This window comes from Microcebus murinus, chromosome 1, assembly GCF_040939455.1.
Source record: "Microcebus murinus isolate Inina chromosome 1, M.murinus_Inina_mat1.0, whole genome shotgun sequence".
NCBI lineage: Eukaryota > Metazoa > Chordata > Mammalia > Primates > Cheirogaleidae > Microcebus > Microcebus murinus.
In genome coordinates, this window is record NC_134104.1 from 102,019,821 (window position 1) to 102,040,090 (window position 20,270).

A 20,270-nucleotide genomic window follows, 5' to 3' on the forward strand; every position below is an offset into this window, starting at 1 on the left:
TATTTTCAATAAGTTTGTGTTTGTCTTGGACGGTGAATAATTGAGAGATTTTTTTTTTTACATTTTCCTCCATACTTTTGGATTTGTCAGTTTCTCATTGTAATTATGTCAAGCTTGCCTTATAAATTTGGGGACTTTTTAATGATGCACAAGTTTAGAATTGTTATTTCTTGAAGAAATTTTTCTTTTATTAGTATATACTGAGCATCTTTATTCTAATAAGTTTTCCCTGTTTTCTTTGAGGTAGTAGTTATAATACCTACTTTCTCTTTTCTATCTTTTTACTTTTACCTTTCCATCATTATGACTTAAATATAATTTGTAAATACTATATAAGTAGATTTTTTAAATAATTCGAATTGAAAATATCTATTAATGTAAATTTAGCCAACTTACATTTATGTTAAGTTATACATTTGGATGTATTTTTTAATTTTTTGTGTTATATTTCCTGATTTTTTTCTACATTTATCTTCTTTTCTGCAATTTTTTGATTAGTTTTTGTCATTTCATTTACCACCTTTATTGGGACTAGTGGTTTGAAGATTACATATTTTATTTCTGTTCTTTTAATGTAGTTGCCTTTAACATTTTAGCAGTCACAATGTTTCATTAATTCTAAAATGAATATTTCTTACATATTAACATTCCTGAAACAAATATATGTTTTATAATTGATCACAATCTTCTGATTGCTGTTGGCCAGAGAATACACATACATAGTTGTCATTGTCTACATGTGCATGAGCTTGTCATATTGCTCCTTATTTTATCATTTCAATTGAATCAGATGCATCGTTGTTCCTACCAATGTTGAGTTAAATATTCATTTAACTCAAAAAACTCAAAAAACTCATTAAAATGTTTTCAAAACTACTAGACTATAATATGGCACTGAAACACAAACTTATTGTGTATGCAGAAAGGCATGGAAAGATAGCATGAGAGTATAAATTTTATATTAGTTAATCAAATATTCATCATTGAGGGAATAACAGCAATTCCACATTTTCTTATAAGACAATAACTGAGAACATTATGGAACCTTAAAAATGATTTTTTTTGTTACTGAGATATTGGTAAAGGATTACTTAGTACACTATAATGTATTATAATTGTATTATTCTAATAAGTAATACAACTGAGACCAGGAGAAATGGACAATTCTCTTGAAATAGATGAAAAAATTTCAGAGAAAAGGAGAATTTAGTATAATCAATTCATGTTTTGTGTAGGACTCTCTTTAAGGCATGATACCACTCACAATGTAATTGGTAGTCTTTTCCTCTTTCTTCATGATAAATGAATAATGGTCAATCTTATCATTGATACCTTCTTATATTTGATTAATTACATAATTATGTCTAAAGTTATTCAGGAGCTCTCTTCTCCTTCTATTCCTAGAATGATCTTGGAACACTTTAGTGGACATCTTATATTTTATTAACCAGCACTTTTATTCACTTTATTTAAGATACTTGAAATAATTCTTTAAAACAATTGATTTTTAAAAACAGCCAATGCTTACTTAAAGCACCTAATATTTCCCTGTTTCTTTTTTCACCTATCATTTTTTTCATCACCTTTCTTTTTTCCCCCTGAATCCAACTTCTTACTTTCTGAAGTACACATTTTAAAAGTCTCTCAGCAATAGCACGTGCCTATAGTCCCAGCTACTTGGAAGGCTGAGGCAGGAAGATTGCTTGAGGCCAGGAGTTCAAGGTTACAGTGTGCTATGACTTTGCCTGTGAACTCCAGCCTGGGCAATACAGCAAGACCTCATTTCAAAAAAAAAAAAAAAAAAAATCCCTTCAGTGAAGATCTGGTAATGATAAACTCTCTCAATGTTTATTTTAATGAAAAAGTCCTTATTTTCCCTCTTAATTTTGAATAATTACCTGGAAATAGATTTTTAGATTGGCAGCCATTTCTTTTCTCAGTAATTTTGATTATTGCTATTATGAGATCTGCTGTCAATTTACTTGCCGTTTCTTTCCATCTGATCTACTTTTTTTCTCTGTTTTAGAATTTTCTCTGTGTCTTTGGTGTTCTATGGCTTCACTATTACATGTCTAAATGTGAGTTTTTTTGTATATTCCTACTCAATCCTCATTGTGTTTTGTGAGTTTGAGGTTTTCTTTTTATCAATTTTGGAAAGTTCTTAAGCATTATCTCAAACAATGCCTTCTCTATCTGATCTCTCCTTTTGGAGATTCTATTTATTCACTCACTGTACATTCAACAAATATTTATTGAACACATGCTATCTTTCAGTAATACTCTACACATTAAGAATGTAATAGTAAACAAAGCAGACAAAATAATTGCCCTCATATCCTTGATATTCTATCCCATTGTATCCTTTATGTTTCTTGACCTTTTGTATTTTCTATTTCTATGTGATACATTATTTTACATTTCCTCAGCTGTCTTCCAACCCATTGAGTTTTTCCTTCAGTTATATCTTATTCACTGTTTCATCTATCTGTTGAGTTTTTCATTTCTAGAATTTTCTTTTAAAATGACTTGGTGGTTTTCTCATAAAAAGAATTTTTCTTTACACATTGAATGATTTTGAACATATAATTTCATAATTTGAGGTCAATAATTTCATTACCTAAAGTTTTTGAATATCTCCTCTACTCTGTGTTTAATATGCTGACTTTTTCTCATATTGGTGTATTTCCTTGAGTATTTTATAATTTTGGATTTTTAATTTAAGTTTAAATAGGATTTTACTAATGTGAATACTGAATGGACTGGCTTGAATGTCTTACACCCCAAAGTGGTATTATGATTGCTTCTATGAGGAATCTCAGTAATATTATCAGCTCTGGGACAACTTGCTGTTGTTTTGTTAGTGTCTTGGTTTTGGAGATTCTTGGAGTGATAGAATAAATAACATAATACACATATGCATGCTTTTGAAAGTGGAAAGAGTGATGCAAATATAAAGGTTTATTAGTATGGATGCCAATGTAGAATATGACTGTAAAAGAGTAATAACTATGTAGTCTTTGTCCTATACATTATTAAGTGGTTATGAAATAAATGTATAAAAATATCAATCACATGAGAAAATATTTGTGACTCATTGTGCATCTAAACCCAAGGCTGGCTTTTAGGGTTCTGGTATCCTTAAGGGAAATACCAAAATAATACCTGGCATTTATCTGTACTATGTGCCAGACACTGTTGTAAATCCTTTCCATATATTAAATCATTTAATTCTTACAATAATCCTAGAAGGTAGATATTAATAATATCCCAATTTGAAAAATTAGGAAATTGAGGTGTAGAGAAATAAGAGATTGCCTGAGATTGCAGAGCTGGTAAGAGCTGAACCTAGCATTGAGCATGGGCCATCTGACATACTCCATTTTCTTAACCACTAAGCTATGCTGTCTCTAAAAGAAGGAAGGCAGAAATAATTACATTCTCTGCCCTGGGAAGTCTCCATTCTTCTCTTCCAAACTTCCATTTCCATGCCAAATTTATTCTCTCCATCACGAACTGCTTTATCTTAGATGTTCCTCACTCCCTTTGCCAGGGGGCCGTTCCCTGAAGACTGTTTTCAGCATAGAGAAGGGTGGCTTAAAAGGTTAATGGATGCTGATGTGGAGGATAGTGTCTGTGGCCGAGCGGGAGTGAGCTATCCTGATAAGTAAGCCTGGAACAGCACAATTTGTGGCTTTTTCATTGTCTTACCTCTCCAATTTGACATCCTTACCACTTTAGGGTAAGTTACTTTGAAATTGACAATGACCAGGTCACTGTGAGATGAGTCTCTAAATATGGTTTGGTAGGTTTGACATTAAATAGCTCTGGCCTTTAGAAGCTACTCATTTGAATATGCAGAGGTACTGACCCAGTATTGAGCTCAAACATAAACACATGCATCCACACATATTTAATAAGAACAGGATATTTTCTTGAATGTAAATCAGAAAACCCTACTTGCAAAGCTGATCCCTCACCAAAAAGCTTTAAACTATTCAATTACGTAGCTAAAACAAGTTTAAAAAGTTTTTCTTTTTGTGTTTTTGAAGGTTTGTTGAAGGAAGCAGTTAACTGGTTATTCAGATTTTTCCCCCTTTTTGAAGGAAATCTCCTTTTTGGAAAATATTTTTTCCTTCATATTGTATATAGAATTCAAATACATAAAATTGTTTAAATTGAAAAATCTCTTTACTTTTTAGTAAAGTGCTATGGAATATGAAATTCTTAGCTTTAAGAAGTTCACAGTGATATTAACATTTATAACTGATGTACCTATACCTAATATTGCTATATTAGCTACAATTATGAGCAGTGTGAAGTAATTTATCCTTATGGGCAGCTACTTAACTTTTCTAGTTAGAAATCATAGATTATATTCCTTATGTTCAACAATCTGGCTAACAGTATTCTGCACACACCAGCCTTATTCCAGAGGCCCCTTTCAAATTTCTTTGATAATTCTGTACTTTCCTAGCATGGAAATTGAGTCTTGGTGTTCATGACCAAGACACAGAGGTATGTCATGTATTTTCGCTGAGTTGCACCTTAAGCTTTTATTGAGGCTTTTTTCATCTAAACTAAAATCTTTTTGGCATTTATTGTTAAAGTATTAATATTATATGGATATGGTTTACTATGCTTCTCAATGTCGTCTACATAAACCCTGTTGTAATTAGGTTATCAGGAGAACAAACTGTGAAATGGTGGTTAACATGTAGGAAATTTACAGAGGAGTGCTCTTAGAAACAGCACCTACTGGGGGGTGGGTGAAGAACTATGTAGAGGGAGAAGTTGAACTGTGATGCAGTTATGAGAAAAAGCTTCAGGCAATCTCAGAGAGAGCTCTGGAACTGGAATGACCCCTCCGAATCATCCTAAGACAGCTGAACAGGCCTTCACATCCCCACCTGGACTAGTCATTGGATGCAGGCTGTTGAAAGAGGAGAAGAAGAAAACATTGAATGCGGCCATTCCCTTTAACCAAGGAAAGTTTCTGCAGACAGACTTAGCTGTAAATCACCAGCTGAGGAAATGAGTGCCTCTGTCCTGGAGGGGAGATTTGGGCAGTGTATCATATTGTCCACTGTATTTCACCCCAGCACCATTGGAAATCATTTGCTTTGTATGATAAGTTCAGCCCACATGGAAATAGCTTCTCTGAGATGCTGAGTGATCTCTCATCCTGAGAAAATTTACAAGAAGGAGGTTAGCGAGAGGGTCAAGCACCTCTGTGACTGACTGGTTTCCTTGAGGGGTGGTGCCATTCTGAGGGCTCAGTGCTGGCCTCTGTTGCTGCAGACTTCACATCAAGGCAGTGTTGGGTGATGCACAGCTTGGCTCCCTCACCACAGTTACTGCATTTGTGCACCCCTGGATCACACTGGGGGCGGGGGGGCTGATGACAGAGGCTTCATTGATATCGCATGGCTGAATCATTCTATTTACTTTGATTTTTAGTGCCTCTTCTGTGGTGAATGCTTTCATGGGTATTAGCATGGAATAAAAAAGACATTTACACTTTGTGCCCAATCCCACGCATCTATCCACACTCCCAGAATTCCATATCTCCTATTTCTCAGTCTTTCTTCTCCCAGGCCCTTGTCCATTCAGCCAAGCCATCTACCACTGCCTGTGATTCTTAGCTCTTACTTGTACATTTCTCTTTCCACACAAAGGTGGGATCTCTGCCCAGAGGCGAATCTCTGCCCCATGGGGAATGTTCCCTCACTGCCATCTTTCAGGGCCACACCTGAGTGAGTATACTATAACAGCAGTCAAATTTTTACTTGCACCCAGATGCCCACCCAACTCATCAATAAACCACCTTCAGACATTTTTCTCCTTTGTCAGCTGGCCATAAGGGAACCCTGCATGTGACTGTTAAGTGTCACCTGAATGTAAGGTGTCATTTCTGTAGTGGTAAACGATATAGCTGTCTGGGTCACCTGCTCACACAGGTAATGTATGCCCTCTGGCCTTGCTTGTGTCTGAGCCAAGATGTGCCACTTCCTAGTAAAATATTTGAACTTCTAAAGTTAAGAAAAAATAAAAGCATAATATAAACTAATATGACATATTTAAGGCCAAATATGTCCATCTTATCACTTCATGTAAATGAGCAAAAACTCACCTATTTTTTTTTAATTTTTTTTATTTCAGCGTATTATGGGAGTACAAATGTTTAGGTTACACATGTTGCCTGCTCTCTCTCCTCCCCAGAGTCAGAGTTTCAAGAGTGTCCAAGACTTTTAGATTGAATCACAAGGCAAAATCCAGCAAACGAGAGACATAGTCACTAAAATGATTTAGAAAATATTTTTGAAAAGATGGAAAGTTAAACAATAATTTACTTGATTGTAAAACACATGCTAATAATTCAAATTTAAGCAAGTCATTTTGATGTTTACAACAAAACCATAGCACATATTCAAACCTAATATGCAGGTTATTTTTTTTTTTTTTCGCACCATGTCAAATTACCAGATAGAACACAGGAAATGATACTTTGAGATAGAAAATCAATGCTAAGTAAAAACCAACCCTCTTTGCTAAAGACTATGAGAAGCAGTTTGCTCACGCATTTCCTAAGGCAAGGCCTTCTGTTCTCAAATGAAGATGTGTGAGGTTTGTGTGCATGCCCACCATGTTAAAATTGTTATTATGATAGGATGGTTTGGAATCAGAAGATGATGAAGTACTGCCTTCTTATTTTTGTAAACCTCATATACTAAGCATATTTTTTGTCTATTAAGTATCATTGAATAATGACAACAAAATTGTTTTCTAGAAAGTTATATCAAAAGGGTTAACAACCATTTATTTGATGCAACATAGGCTGTAAAAGAAATTTTAAATAAGAATAGAATGGGCAAGTTATACTGGGCAAATGCAAATCAAAAGAAACAGGGATAATGATCTTCATACCAGACAAGAAAAAATTTATGCCAAAAATATTAAATAAAACAAAAGAGGCACTTTTTATGCCAAATAATTCAGCTAATAAGTTATAAAGGATTATCTATGCATTAAGTTATATAGCAACAATATTTATAAACCAACAACTCCAGAAGATACCAGGAAAAGCAGATAGACATATTAGTTGCAGGAAATTTTAATTCACTTCTCTTGGGTCTGGACAAAGGTCAAATAATAAATAATGTTATAAAGAGCTTAAATCTAAAATCCTTTTATAAAATTAGCATAAAATTGATATGAAACTTGACAAACATAAAGACCAAATATTTATGCAAAAATTGTAAATAAAATAGTAAAAACAGAATTTACTAGCACAGTAAAAACTTATTTCCCAGAACCTAGTAAGATATATTCCAGGAATGCAAAGTAAACTAATATTGGGAAATTTATTTCTATAATTTATCATATAGCTAGATCTATGGACAAAAATATATCTATAGATGCTAAAAAGGCATTAAATGAAATTCACCATCCATTCTTGATTAAAAAGTAAACTCAAAATAGTAAATTGACATTTTCTTATTATTATAAATTATAATATTATAAAATGTCTTTCTCACCCAATAAAGCCTGAATAATGCTTACTACAGAAATTAAATCAAATATATAAACTTTGAAATAGAAAGTGATGCATTCTATATGATTTAAAGCATTTACTGTATTTTCTTATTTTTGACCATAAAATTTTATATGCAAAATCCAGAGTTAACACCAGGAACTAAACAGCATTCTTGCTCCAATTTTATATGGAATAGCTTAGAAAAGTCTAGCTGAAATAATAAGCCATGAGATATATGAAAGTTATAGATCTCAGAAAGGCTGCATAAAATACAGACATCTTTTTAGAAAACCCAAAAAAATGATCTGAAAATGTATTATCATTAAGAATAGTTGAGCTAAACAGCTGGGTACAAAATAAAACAAAAAGCAATAGGTTCGTTTAATCAGCAGTAGCTAAGAGTTCTAATGAGAACAAAAAAATACAAAGATTATGTTAACAGCAACAACAAAAAGACATAAAACACACTCAGAAACACCTTTAAAAATTTTTGGAGTTTATATAAGGAAAGTGGCAAAATTAATATTGTAAAAGAATTGAGAAATGACACACACAGACAGAAAAGACAGCTTTGAAATAGAACCTGATGTATAAAAACAGTTACTAAGAAATGAATTATTCAATAAATGATGATGGGAAAATTAGATTAGCTATTTAAAAATAATACATCTTTACTTACTTCTATAAATACCTGATAGATTTAAGAGCTAAGTGAATGGTTAAAAGAGTAATTTCTAAAATAACAAGTGTTGAATGTTTTGTCAAGTTTTTTTAATCTGAAAAAAAAGAGAGGTAATTTTTATTAAACTTTTGAATAAGGAAAAATATTTTTTTGAAGTTTAGAACAAGCTGTTAAAAGAATCACACTGAAAGAAAGGAGACTGTGTGGGTGATGTCTGCATGTGCTCAGAATGCCTCTGGAAAATATGTGAAGAATTGCTTAGTCTGGTTTCCACTGGGAAAGGAATTGGGGGGATGAGGAACAGGGCTGGGAGGGACACTAACTTTTTACTGCAAACCTTTTATTTGCTTTTTCTTTACATCTTTTGAATTTTCGTATCATGTATTAAATAAATAATTTAAACAACTTAAATTTCCAGTTTAAAAAAAGAAAAACAATGAAACTCCAAACAATTGACAGATTCGATTATCTAAAATTTTAGCATGTCAATGAATAGCACAAAGAAAACCCTAGAAATAATAAAACATGGAAGCATATTTGCAACCAAGTGTCAAATGTTAACTTAATATCCTTAATAGAAAAAGATACTGCACCAAAGGAAGACAAAGAAAAAAAAAAATAAGTCATCTAAAGAAAAATAGAGGGCCGGGCGCGGTGGCTCACGCCTGTAATCCTAGCTCTCTGGGAGGCCGAGGCGGGCGGATTGCTCAAGGTCAGGAGTTCAAAACCAGCCTGAGCAAGAGCGAGACCCCGTCTCTACTATAAATAGAAAGAAACTAATTGGCCAACAGATATATATATAAAAAATTAGCCGGGCATGGTGGCGCATGCCTGTAGTCCCAGCTACTCAGGAGGCTGAGACAGAAGGATCGCTTGAGCCCAGGAGTTTGAGGTTGCTGTGAGCTAGGCTGACGCCACGGCACTCACTCTAGCCTGGGCAACAAAGTGAGACTCTGTCTCAAAAAAAAAAAAAAAAAAGAAAAATAGACATAATATATAGTGGGCTGTTCCCAAACGAAGAATTCCAAATGGCCAATAAGCATGTAGAAAGATTAAACCTCACTTTTAGAAATATTCTGTTATTGCAAATGTGCAATGAGGAGATCCCAGCTGATGGGTATTTAAATTAGTAAGGCTTTTCTAGAACATAGCTTAGCTGTATGTATCATGAGCATTTAAAATGTTTCTGTACTTTGTCTCAGAAATTTCCACTTCTGGAAAATCTAGGCTATAAATAATTTGCAATGTAGAGAAGACTTCGTGTACAAGATGTTTACTGCCCATTAGCTATAGTAGTAAAAAAAAAGCAAGATTGCTAGAGCTGGAGCTTGCAGTTGGACAGAAAACCCCATCACTTCCCATCTCTGAAAGCATGTGACAATGTAAGGATCTAAACACTTGGCTGCTCTGTTATGTTTTCAGTTTTGCGAATCCACCATGTGGAGTACACAGATCAATTTTCCAAATTAAAGTGATGGGCCTGTGTTGCATGTTAATATGTTTTGGAGGGTCCTATTATCTTTCAGTAAAGATGATGAGGTATTTGAGGGGACAGGGGTAAAATTTAGATGGGGAAAGCTAAAATGGGTTTGGTAGAAAAGGAAGAGATGAAATGATGTGTTCTCCTGTGTTCAGAAAGAGAGAGAGAAGGCTAATGATGAAGGGAAATTGGAGGGTAACTTGAAACATTTCACATAGTTTCCTGAAATGTCAGAGTTAAAAGTAACCCCTACCATTTCTGTATTTCTGTTCACGTAAAAAAAAAAAAAACAAAAAAAAAAGAAAAAAAAAAAAAAAGTAACCCCTACCTGTAGTGGATTTAGAATCTGAAATCTCCTGGAGATTAAACCTATGTGAAAATGAATAGTTTTGCTCTTTTGGACTCTCACTGCTCCCTGTGCATCAGAGATAGGATGAGCCTGCTCCATTGCAGCATGTTTGCATACCTGCCTTCTTCCACAAGATCACAACCTCCAGTATTGGACTTTACACCCTCACTCCTTAGCACACAGCATGGAGTACCAATTTGGTAATAGACTGAGTGAATATTTTGTTCTAGTCTAGAATATTATTTAACATAAAGGGTTTTTTTTTCTAAACAGGATTACCAAACCAACAACAATGACCAAGCAGTCGTTGAAATCTGTATCACAAGAATCACAACAGCCATTAGAGAAACAGAGTCCATTGAGAAGCACGCAAAGGCCCTTGTGGGACTCTGGGATTCCTGCTTAGAGCACAACCTGAGACCCTCCGGGAAAGACGAAGACACTCCTCACGCAAAAATAGCATCTGATATCATGAGTTGCATTTTACAGGTATGTCAGCACTCAGTATCAGGTTATTTGATACTGGGTTGGCAGCTTGGTTGAACACGTGGTGTCATTGAACCAAGAGCCGAAGTTTCTGTAGCATTTAGATACTGTTAAAAGATACCACAAATGATCAATAGCTAAGCTGGACAAGCTGGTAATTAACAGAGAAAGTTCTATCAGGCTGCTACTATATTCAAGACACACTATAGGGAATTCAAAGGAATACTACAGCAAGCTTCTAACCTATTTGGAGACATAAAAAGCTAACAGTAAAGAAATATGTACCAAGATCCAAAGGGGAAGTACTGGGAAATTCAGAAGAGATCTCTTAAGGAAGCAGAGACTGAACTGAAGGCAGTGAACTCAAAAAATGTGGGAAGAAGTGACTAAGTCATTTTAAAGTATATATATATCTATATATATATAGAGAGAGAGAGAGAGAGTGAATGCTTCATGATGACATTTGCCTGTTCTGACCATATTTAATTCCCTCCTCTGGTGTAAACTTAAATTTGGAATTTTGGCTCAGCCATGAATCAGTTGCATAACATGGAAATTAGGGCCAGTCACTTAATTTCTTATACCACAGTTTCCTCCCTGTAAAGTGCAAATTAAATGACAGTATCTATAACAAATTTACCAATCAATGATGTTGATAGGTATTTCTCAAAAGAATTTCTGTGGTCAATAAGTAGTTGGGAAACACTGAATTCAATTTTTCCCCTTTGAGCTATCACAGTATTTCACAACATATTAAAGTTTCTGTCAAGTCCTTCAGTGAAGAAATCTGGTCACCTTTGTTTAGGCCAGAATCTTGCAATTTGATTTGACCACGGAAGCTCCTTTCCTCTCCCCAGCCCCACACAACACTGATGAACATCCCTCAGAGCCAGTGTTCCACTGAGCACAGTTCAAGAAATTCTGGTTGTGTTAAAGTGCTTAGCACTGTGTGTGACAGCTGACATTAGCTTCCTTTCTTCTTTTATTCTGTCACAGTTGTGCATGCTTAGCTGGATTTTATTTCACTTTATCTGCTCAGTCCTAGGACTGGTCAACTCAACAAAAGATTCTACATGCACCACCACAATGTTTCTTCTTTGTCTCCAGGATTAGGCATGAGTGGGGAGGAAATGAGGGTTTTAGCAAAATTGATGAAAGATGAATACTGCTTGATGAAGCACCAAAGATCTGATATGTCTGGTCTTCATTGATGATTGTGAATATATTATTGATATACATAAAAAAACATAGACTATTTCACTCTAAGGTGACATTCCACAGACATTCAGAAATACTTACAAGTCGGCCATACTTTCTAGCTCCCTCTGCAGGTTCAGAGCCACTGGTCTAGACTCTAGATCAGTGCTGTCCAAAATATAATGCAAGCCACAAACACAAGCCACATGTGCAATTGTAAATTTTCCAGTAGTTACTTTAAAAGAATGAAAAAGAAAGATGAAATTGATTTTGATAATATATTTTTTTTAGCCCAATATATCCAAAACATTGTCATTTTAACATAAAATCAATATAACAATTAATGCGATCATTTCTTATACTAAGTTGTGTGTATATATATATCTGGTGTGTGTTTTAGCACATCTTACTTTGGACTAGTCACATATCAAGTGCTCAGGGGCTTTCTCTGGTCAGTGTCTCCTGTGTTAACACAGTTCTAGAGTCAGGGAAGATTTTCTGGAAGGAGGTCGTGTTTGAAAATAGTTATGAGTTGTGAGCAGGAATTTCACCAAACAGGCAAGGTGGAATGAGAGGACATTCTAAGCAGAAAAAAATATAATAGCTTGTACAAAAGTACAGATTTGTGAAATTAGGACAGGATCAGAGAATTATAAATGTGCTCTCTTCCAAAATGCCCAAAATTCTAACATGAAGGGATGTTTTATTTTGGGTAAGGCATTATGTCTCCTGCTTAAAGGTGGTGGGGATAGGGTAGAGAATCAACTTACTGAGGATAAACACTCAGTGTAAGTGAGTTTGTACGATTGTTGGTCCTGAGGTCAAGGGCTGATATTTCGGGAAGGGACAGAGAGAAGGGCTGAGGGAGAGGACTGTTGGTTGAGCAGGATGGGTAAGTAACAGAAGCGGGCAGTAACCCCAGCCTGTTGGGCCAGTGTGGGCATGGGGTGTCCATGGTGTGGCCTCAGGAGGAGACAGAAGCTGCTGTAATGGAAGGCAGGAGGCCCTAAAGGCAAACTCGCCTTTCAGCAAAGTCCACCTCTGGGATGTGGTCCCAGAAAGTCAGCCCCAGGAACCAAAGGCAAAACCGTAGTCGCAGAACTTGTATTCACCTTTTATCAAATTTGAGGGGAACTTTTTGGCTCGCAGTACACATTGCAAAAGATGATCTTGTACTGCTTTTAATTTAGGTTCTTGTAGGAGCCATGTAGAAATCCAAAAGACTCATTTTGTTCTATTTTTTCAGTGAAATAAAACAGTAGACCAACTTTCAAAAGTTAGGTACTCAGCATTTTTTAGCTTGTAAAAAATGAAAGTACAAAAAGAGTGACTCCCTCTCAACCCCACCCCATCTCCCAAGGTAAGCAAACCCAGTGTTATGTATCTGATCAGGCGTGCCCAGCCATTTATTTTTCCAACACCTTTGGCCATTTCATTAGATTTTTTTTTTCTGGCCACTTGACTGTCATGATAAGCAAAATGTGTTCATACACACACGCTTTTCTTTTTCTCCCACAAATTTCCTTTTTCAGCCTACCTTCAAACCTACTTCATGAAGCCATTCTTATTCCCTTTTAATTGGTAATTATGCTGAATTCCTTCTTTTCTTGATCTCTAAACTTATGAATTTGCCACATTAACCTTAAAATAACTTTTAAGATTCCAAAACTCACCTTCAACTTCCTCAGTACAAAATCAGTACATGGGACATGCACTTGTGAGTTCTGTTTTGTTGCCTTGGACCATATGCTGTGTCCTTAGACAAGTCTCTCAACTTATCATGGATAAAACAAAGAATTGAATCAGATCATCTCCCAGTCTGAAATTTTGACTGCCTCAGGAGATATTGAGAGGTAGAACAGCAAAGAACTTTAAATCTTGAAGGCTTCAAAGTCATATGGATCTTGGTCTTACCAAGATGAGAAATTGGCAAGGTATTTTCTCTCTCTTAGTCTCTGTTCTGCCATCTGCAAAATGGAGGTAACAATAACTACTGCTCAGGACTGTTATGAAGGTTAAAGGTTATATCACATATAAAGTGTTGACATAATACATTGCTACATAGTAAGTGCTCAATAAAAGTAATGGTTTGTGGCTAACAAATAAATCCAGTCTTCTCGAGCAGTGGAAATAAGCATCCAGCTAGGTCCATTCAAGACATCAAACCATTGAAGTCCAGTACTTTTAACTGGTGATGATAGATGCACATGAAGAGGATCTTTTAGTACAGAAGCAATCTCTATTTGTGGTCTACCTGCTATATGAAAGTAACTAATTCAAACTGCAGCTTATCTAGGGTTAACAGCTTCCTCTGTCAAAGTATCTATATGGAGTTGGTTGTTACCCATGTCATTGCCCTTGTAAAATCCTAAAAGGGAAGATATGTTCACAAGCCATATTACATTCTAGGATAAATACAAATTTGCAGAGAGTTGATGAAAAGTAAAATGTACCTCAGGGACATTACAATTATTGACATAGCTGATACACTAGAATGAAATTCTAGAGCATTGACAGGCCAGCCATCATGAAGGCTGAGAGCCAGTGCCTGCCTTTATCCTCACTGTACTGGTTACAGCAGTTACAGCCTTTTCCCCAACCAAATCACTTAGCAGGGTCATTGCCATGTATTTAATCAGCTTTGCATTTCATCTCTTCCCCCATTCCTTCTACAGTAGTAACCACAGGGGACTGCCTGGGGGTAGGAGGGGAAAGAAATAATCCCCAAATCCATTGCTGGAAAACCAGAAAGTATCTATTTTTTCTTCTTTATAGAAGGACCCACTACCCAGTCTCCTTGATTCCACACTGAGTCCTCTCTGTTCCTCTTCCCTAGCCAATGCTGTGTGACGATGAAAACTGCCCCTGGGTGGCACTAAGTGCCTTGGACAGTTGAGAGCATTTCCTTCACAACTCTTAGAGGTGGGACTGGTTATGTTAACTTAGAAGTTTATTCAATAGGCAACTGCCACTCTACCATTTAGCTGCAGTGTGATCTTGGGCAAATTAATCTTTCTGTGCCTTAATTGCCTCATCTGTACAATGTTGATGATAAGAGGAGCTGCCTCATGTGTTGTTGTGAGGATTAAATGAATAATAGACCTTAAATTTAGGACAGATATTTAGATCAGATATTTAGGACATAGGAAGGGCTGCATGAGTATTAACTTCGGTTGGTATTATCATCATTATCATCATCTGCAGACAACTCTAAAACAGCACTCCACACTTTCTTAAAAGCTATTGATGTAATTATTTATTATAGCCAGTGTTTATTGCCTGTCTCTCTTCTCCCCAAATCGTAAGCTCTGTTTTATTCACTGAAGTGGTCCCAGTGCCTAGCATAGTACCTGGCACATAGTAGAAACTCAGATAATATTTATTGAATGGTTGCATGAATGAATGTGCTCAGGGGATGTGACTGCCCTCTGGCTTCCACAGCAGATACACTGCTCTCCAGTGTAGGTTTCAGTAACTAATCCTCAGACAGCAGCATGAAATGGGAGGAGACCAGGATACACACCCCCAGGTTCCTGAGGCCTGATCACTATTACCTGTCAGAAAATACACTGGAAAAATTCAGGCATATGTGCCAATTAGATTTTACATGTAGCTATGCTGCGAAGAATTGACCATTTTATATGTAAATCCAAAATTAGTTTGACTGTGCTTGATTATGCTGAATGAATTAACCAAACAACTCTATTTTAGTAAATGAAGTTTGATATTTCTTGAGCTTAATCCTTTTTATAGCTCTTCGTTGAATGCAAGGCCTGAGAGCCAAGGAGCTTTTTAGCTGCTATCACCTCAGATAGACATCTTTTCTATTTAGCTTTGTTCCTTTCAAGTCTAAAACACTGGGAAACGTTCCCAGAATGCATTTTCAAAAGGGAAAGTTCCACCACAAGCTCAAATTGGTGCTAATCTAGTTAAGAAATATAATTCTTGGCATCCATAAGACAAGGCCCTCTTGTTTTTACTCTACAGCTAGATATAACTGTCCCCATGAGTAAGTCTTTATTTCTAGGCTATGCTTCCCTGAATTGCTCCCTGAGCACCAAACTATGTGTAAGACGATACTCACACCAACATTCTCACGTCTGCACTGAGGGCAAGGTTGGCCACAGGCTCTGGCATTATCAGCTGCTGTTAAAGTGATTTATTTGTAAAGCCATAATCATAGGGCTTTCTCTGCCTGTGTGCCATTAGTATTTCTGTGATCCAAATAATTCTAGAGATAAAATAATTCCATGGGCCTGAGATCTACTGCATTAGTACTTCCTTTTGCTGCCTTTGAAAGTGAAGCTCTCCCATTGAAAGGAGGCTTGTTTGGTCACTGTTAGATCTGTAGGACCCTCATCTGTCTAGTCTTATCTTGGCCTCCCAACCCCTTCCCTACATCCTGTTGCCATCAGCAGTGCCCATAGCTTCTTGATGCACTAGAAACTGGCTAGACAGTTTGCAGGTTGAAAGCCTTTGGTGGCAATTTTGGGGGGTTTATATGAACTATTTGCTCTTTGCTTAATGTTTCACTTTTCATGTCATTTGGAATATTTCCAAATGACATATGGGAGGAAAATAAAAAAATTGAGTGTGCTAATATTTTTTAAAAAAATAATGACATTATATATTTGGGGGGATTTTATACACTTTACTTGGAACCATACTTCAAAGGCTTAAATGGCTGCCCACTATTTTTCTCTAAAACATCTAGCCAAATTTGTTAAGATAGCCTGTTCTTTCATTATTGCTAGCAATAATGGTCTACGAATATCAGTTGATGGGAATACTGATTTCCATTGATCTGTCACTGTGCCTGTCTGTGTTCACAGGAAGTAGGGAACACTTCCCAATGCCACTACCTTTGGTCTGGTTTCTCAGAAAGTTACAGGTACCTGTGCTTGAAGACAGTCCTCTGATGGAAGATGTGTACCTCTCTACCTGCAAGCTGTTCTTGGTGATAGACCCAGAGTACAGAAAATAAACTTAGACATAGAGCTCTTTGTTGGAAAGCTCTGAGAAGAATTATGTGATTGTGTTCCACTCTCACAATGGACTAAAGCTGGGGCTTTGACCAGTCATCCCAAGGACAAAAATATGTCATCTAAAAGTTAAAGTGAAAAAAACACCTACATGCAGTGGAGATATTGGTGTCCTATAGGAGTAACCCAAGAAATTATATCAGTGAGACTGGGGGGTTTGGGGAACACCTAATGCTCTAATAAGTAACTTGAATATAACTCAAGGGAGCAGAGATAGAACATAATTGAGAAAAATGACCACCTCAATTGGTTTTCCTAAACACCACGTGTTTGAAGAGCATATTAAAAAGAGGATGCTCAAGGTGGAATCACTGTCTTGGCATGTTTACCCGGCACTACTGGAGAGGGAGGTAGACACTGAATCTAATAAATGGAAAATTCCAGTCACCAGAGATGGGATTCAGTTATAGGACAGGAGTGTTATTTTAGTCAGATGTCACCATGACCTAGATGAAATATCCCTAAGGATCTCTGTCTGCTTTGATCTGATTTCATGCCCATGAGTAAACATTTTGGTTTCTAATCTGGCTGCTCCTTGGTGTCCTGAAAATGTGAAAATGATACTTTAGTTAGGTTTGACCTAGGAAAGCCCCCCACTGTGGATGAGTACATTGTCATGCTTGGTTATGCACCAGCCTTTTAGAAATTCTCTGGTGAGTTTACCTCAGTGAATCCAAACAATTATGTGTGGCCTGGCCAAGCACATGTCCAAACTTCTGAAGCTGAGGCTGACCCCTGGAGAAGGGATACAGCCAGCCTCTCAGAGAGGTCTCATAGTTCATCGCATCAGTAATGGCCCAGTTAAATTCACTGGAAGGGAGGACAATGTAGAATTCTGTGGCTGTGTTTCACTCTCAGAGCTGGGCCTTTGACCAGTCATGACCGGGACAAAAATATGTCAGATAAAAAAATGTTAAACTAGAAAAAACCTACATGTAGTGGAGAGATTGACTTCCTATAGGAGTAACCCATGAAATTATATAGGTGAGACTGAGGGGTTTCAGAGAAGTCATCAGAGAAGACTGGCTGGAGGCCATGGTCCTGGTACTTTGGTGGTGTTAGGAACTCTTAGATAGGACAGAGACCTACTGGATAGAACTGCTATTTAGACACAGGATTTGTCACCAAAGAATGGGGCCAGAGCTTTCAAAATGGCTGCCTCAATGGTGAGATATCAAGTTAAGTTGTAGAACACCTATTTTCTTTGCTCAGAAGTCAGATTGACTCTTGAATCTGGAAAATGGATGAAACTCCAGGGATTGATTAAAGATTTATAAGTTCTATTTTTGTTTCTAGTGACTGGGGGTGGGAGAAAGCTTAAGCAAATGATACTTAATTGATTGTTTAGAAAATTTAGGGATAGAACTGGCCTCAGGCACAGCCTAAGGCATGGGACTCAACTGATAATACAAGGACATGGTTTCTCTCAACTTTTCTCTCAGAGTCTCATGCAGGTTCTCTCCTATGGCTGCTCTGACAAGATGGTGGCAATTACTCTTAATCTTCCCTTCTCAGTACTTTACATGCAGCAGAAGACAGAGAATCTCTTTCACAGGGACCTTTCATGGCTCCTTAATTATAATTTGGTAACTTGCCTATCCTTGAGCCTGTTGTCTGGACCAGGAAAATGTGATTTTCTGACTGGTCAGTGTGTGAGTCACTTGATCATCCTTGAGATCAAAGATGGAAATGCCTTCGTTAGAAGTACTCTTGGACAATTCCCCAGAAAGGAACTAGGGTAGTCTCCAGAAGAAAGGTGAATGGATGTTGGGCAGAAGTCTAGTGGCTGATGATTTGGAGATGGGTAAAAACCACAGCAATAATATTTTCTGTGACTTCAGGAAGGATTTATAGATTCAACATCAAGATATGAATGATACAATGTTATCACTCTCAAGACTCACTAACTCTCACAAGAACATGTATCTGAGTACCTCAGTTATCCCATAATATCCCATAATATTTACTTTACCTGACTCCCATACTCAGTGTGAATAAATGAGTCATCTTCCTCACACTGTCACCACCATTATTATACTCTTGGCTTCATTGAATCCACTGTTGCATGTCATTGTCATTCATAACACCCAAAGACAAGGGCTATTTATATAATACATGCATAAAACATTCAATCCTGTATTCATACTAACTTTTGAGTCCACTTAAAAGAATAGCTGAGGCCGGGCGCGGTGGCTCACGCCTGTAATCCTAGCTCTCTGGGAGGCCGAGGCGGGCGGATCGCTCAAGGTCAGGAGTTCGAAACCAGCCTGAGCAAGAGCGAGACCCCGTCTCTACTATAAATAGAAAGAAACTAATTGGCCAACTAATATATATAGAAAAAATTAGCCGGGCATGGTGGCTCATGCCTGTAGTCCCAGCTACTTGGGAGGCTGAGACAGAAGGATCGCTTGAGCCCAGGAGTTTGAGGTTGCTGTGAGCTAGGCTGACGCCATGGCACTCACTCTAGCCTGGGCAACAAAGCAAGACTCTGTCTCAAAAAAAAAATAAATAAATAAATAAATAAATAAATAAATAAAAAAAAGAATATCTGAAATTATACATCTATACTTCTTTTTCAGAAAAGAGGTCATATTATCTTTGGATAAATTCTCACGAAATACAATTCTGTAATCAGAACCCAAACAATAATTATTAATTAATGAAATTGAGCATCTTTTCATGTTTGGGGATATTTTGGTATCCTCTTTTGCAAAGTATCTGTTCAAGTCCTCTGTTTATTTTTTTTTATTTGGTTGCCTGTTCTTTTCTTATTGATTTGGAAGAGTTTTCTGTACATATTCTGAATACTAGTAGACCTTTGTTGTAAAAATGTATTACAAATATGTTCTTTCACTAGTTAAATTATCTTTTCACTTTCTTAGTGCTATCTCTTGATGATTAAAAGATCTTAATTTTATCCACTTTATGACTTTTTCTTTATTGTTAATACTTTTTTAGTTAGGTTTGAAGAAATCTCTGCCTACTGTGAGGCCATCAAGATGTTCTCCTGTGTTTTCTTTTCTACCATTGTTGTTTTATTTTTCACCTTTAGAGTTGCAATCTGTCTGGGATTGACTTTTGTTAATGCAAATATAGATGTCAAGATATATTTTTCTCCCATATGAATATCGAATATGACCCAATTGTTCCATTTCTAAGATGACATATTTCCCAGGGACCATATGTATCAATGACAATTTTTGCTTCATGTCCTTTCTTTTGTCCTTATTGTAGGGAGTGATGCATACATATAGAATTCTAGATTTCATTATATAACTTTCTCTTTAAGCTACAAAGGAAAGTTGAAGAATGAACATGGCCCTGGCTTTGCATTGTTTTAATCAGGATACAGGCTTAGCTGCTATAACAAAGATCTAAATATAACAGTGGATTAAGCAACACAGAACTTTGTCTCTCATCAATCAATTTAAGAGCATCAGTCCAGGGCTAATTTGATGCCACTATGGTATCACAAACCCAGTCTTCTTCTGTTTTCTCTA

The 20,270-nt window shown here is 36.5% G+C and overlaps 1 protein-coding gene across 2 annotated transcripts in view; it reads left to right on the forward strand.

The window, feature by feature from the left end:
- The window catches only part of VEPH1 (ventricular zone expressed PH domain containing 1), a 216,420-nt gene that overhangs the window by 17,582 nt on the left and 178,568 nt on the right, over nt 1-20,270 (forward strand). For both annotated transcript variants that reach the window (XM_012739772.2, XM_012739770.3), the window contains exon 3: nt 10,319-10,534. In XM_012739772.2, coding sequence (XP_012595226.1) covers nt 10,319-10,534 — 216 coding nt within the window. The remainder of the gene's footprint in view (nt 1-10,318; nt 10,535-20,270) is intronic.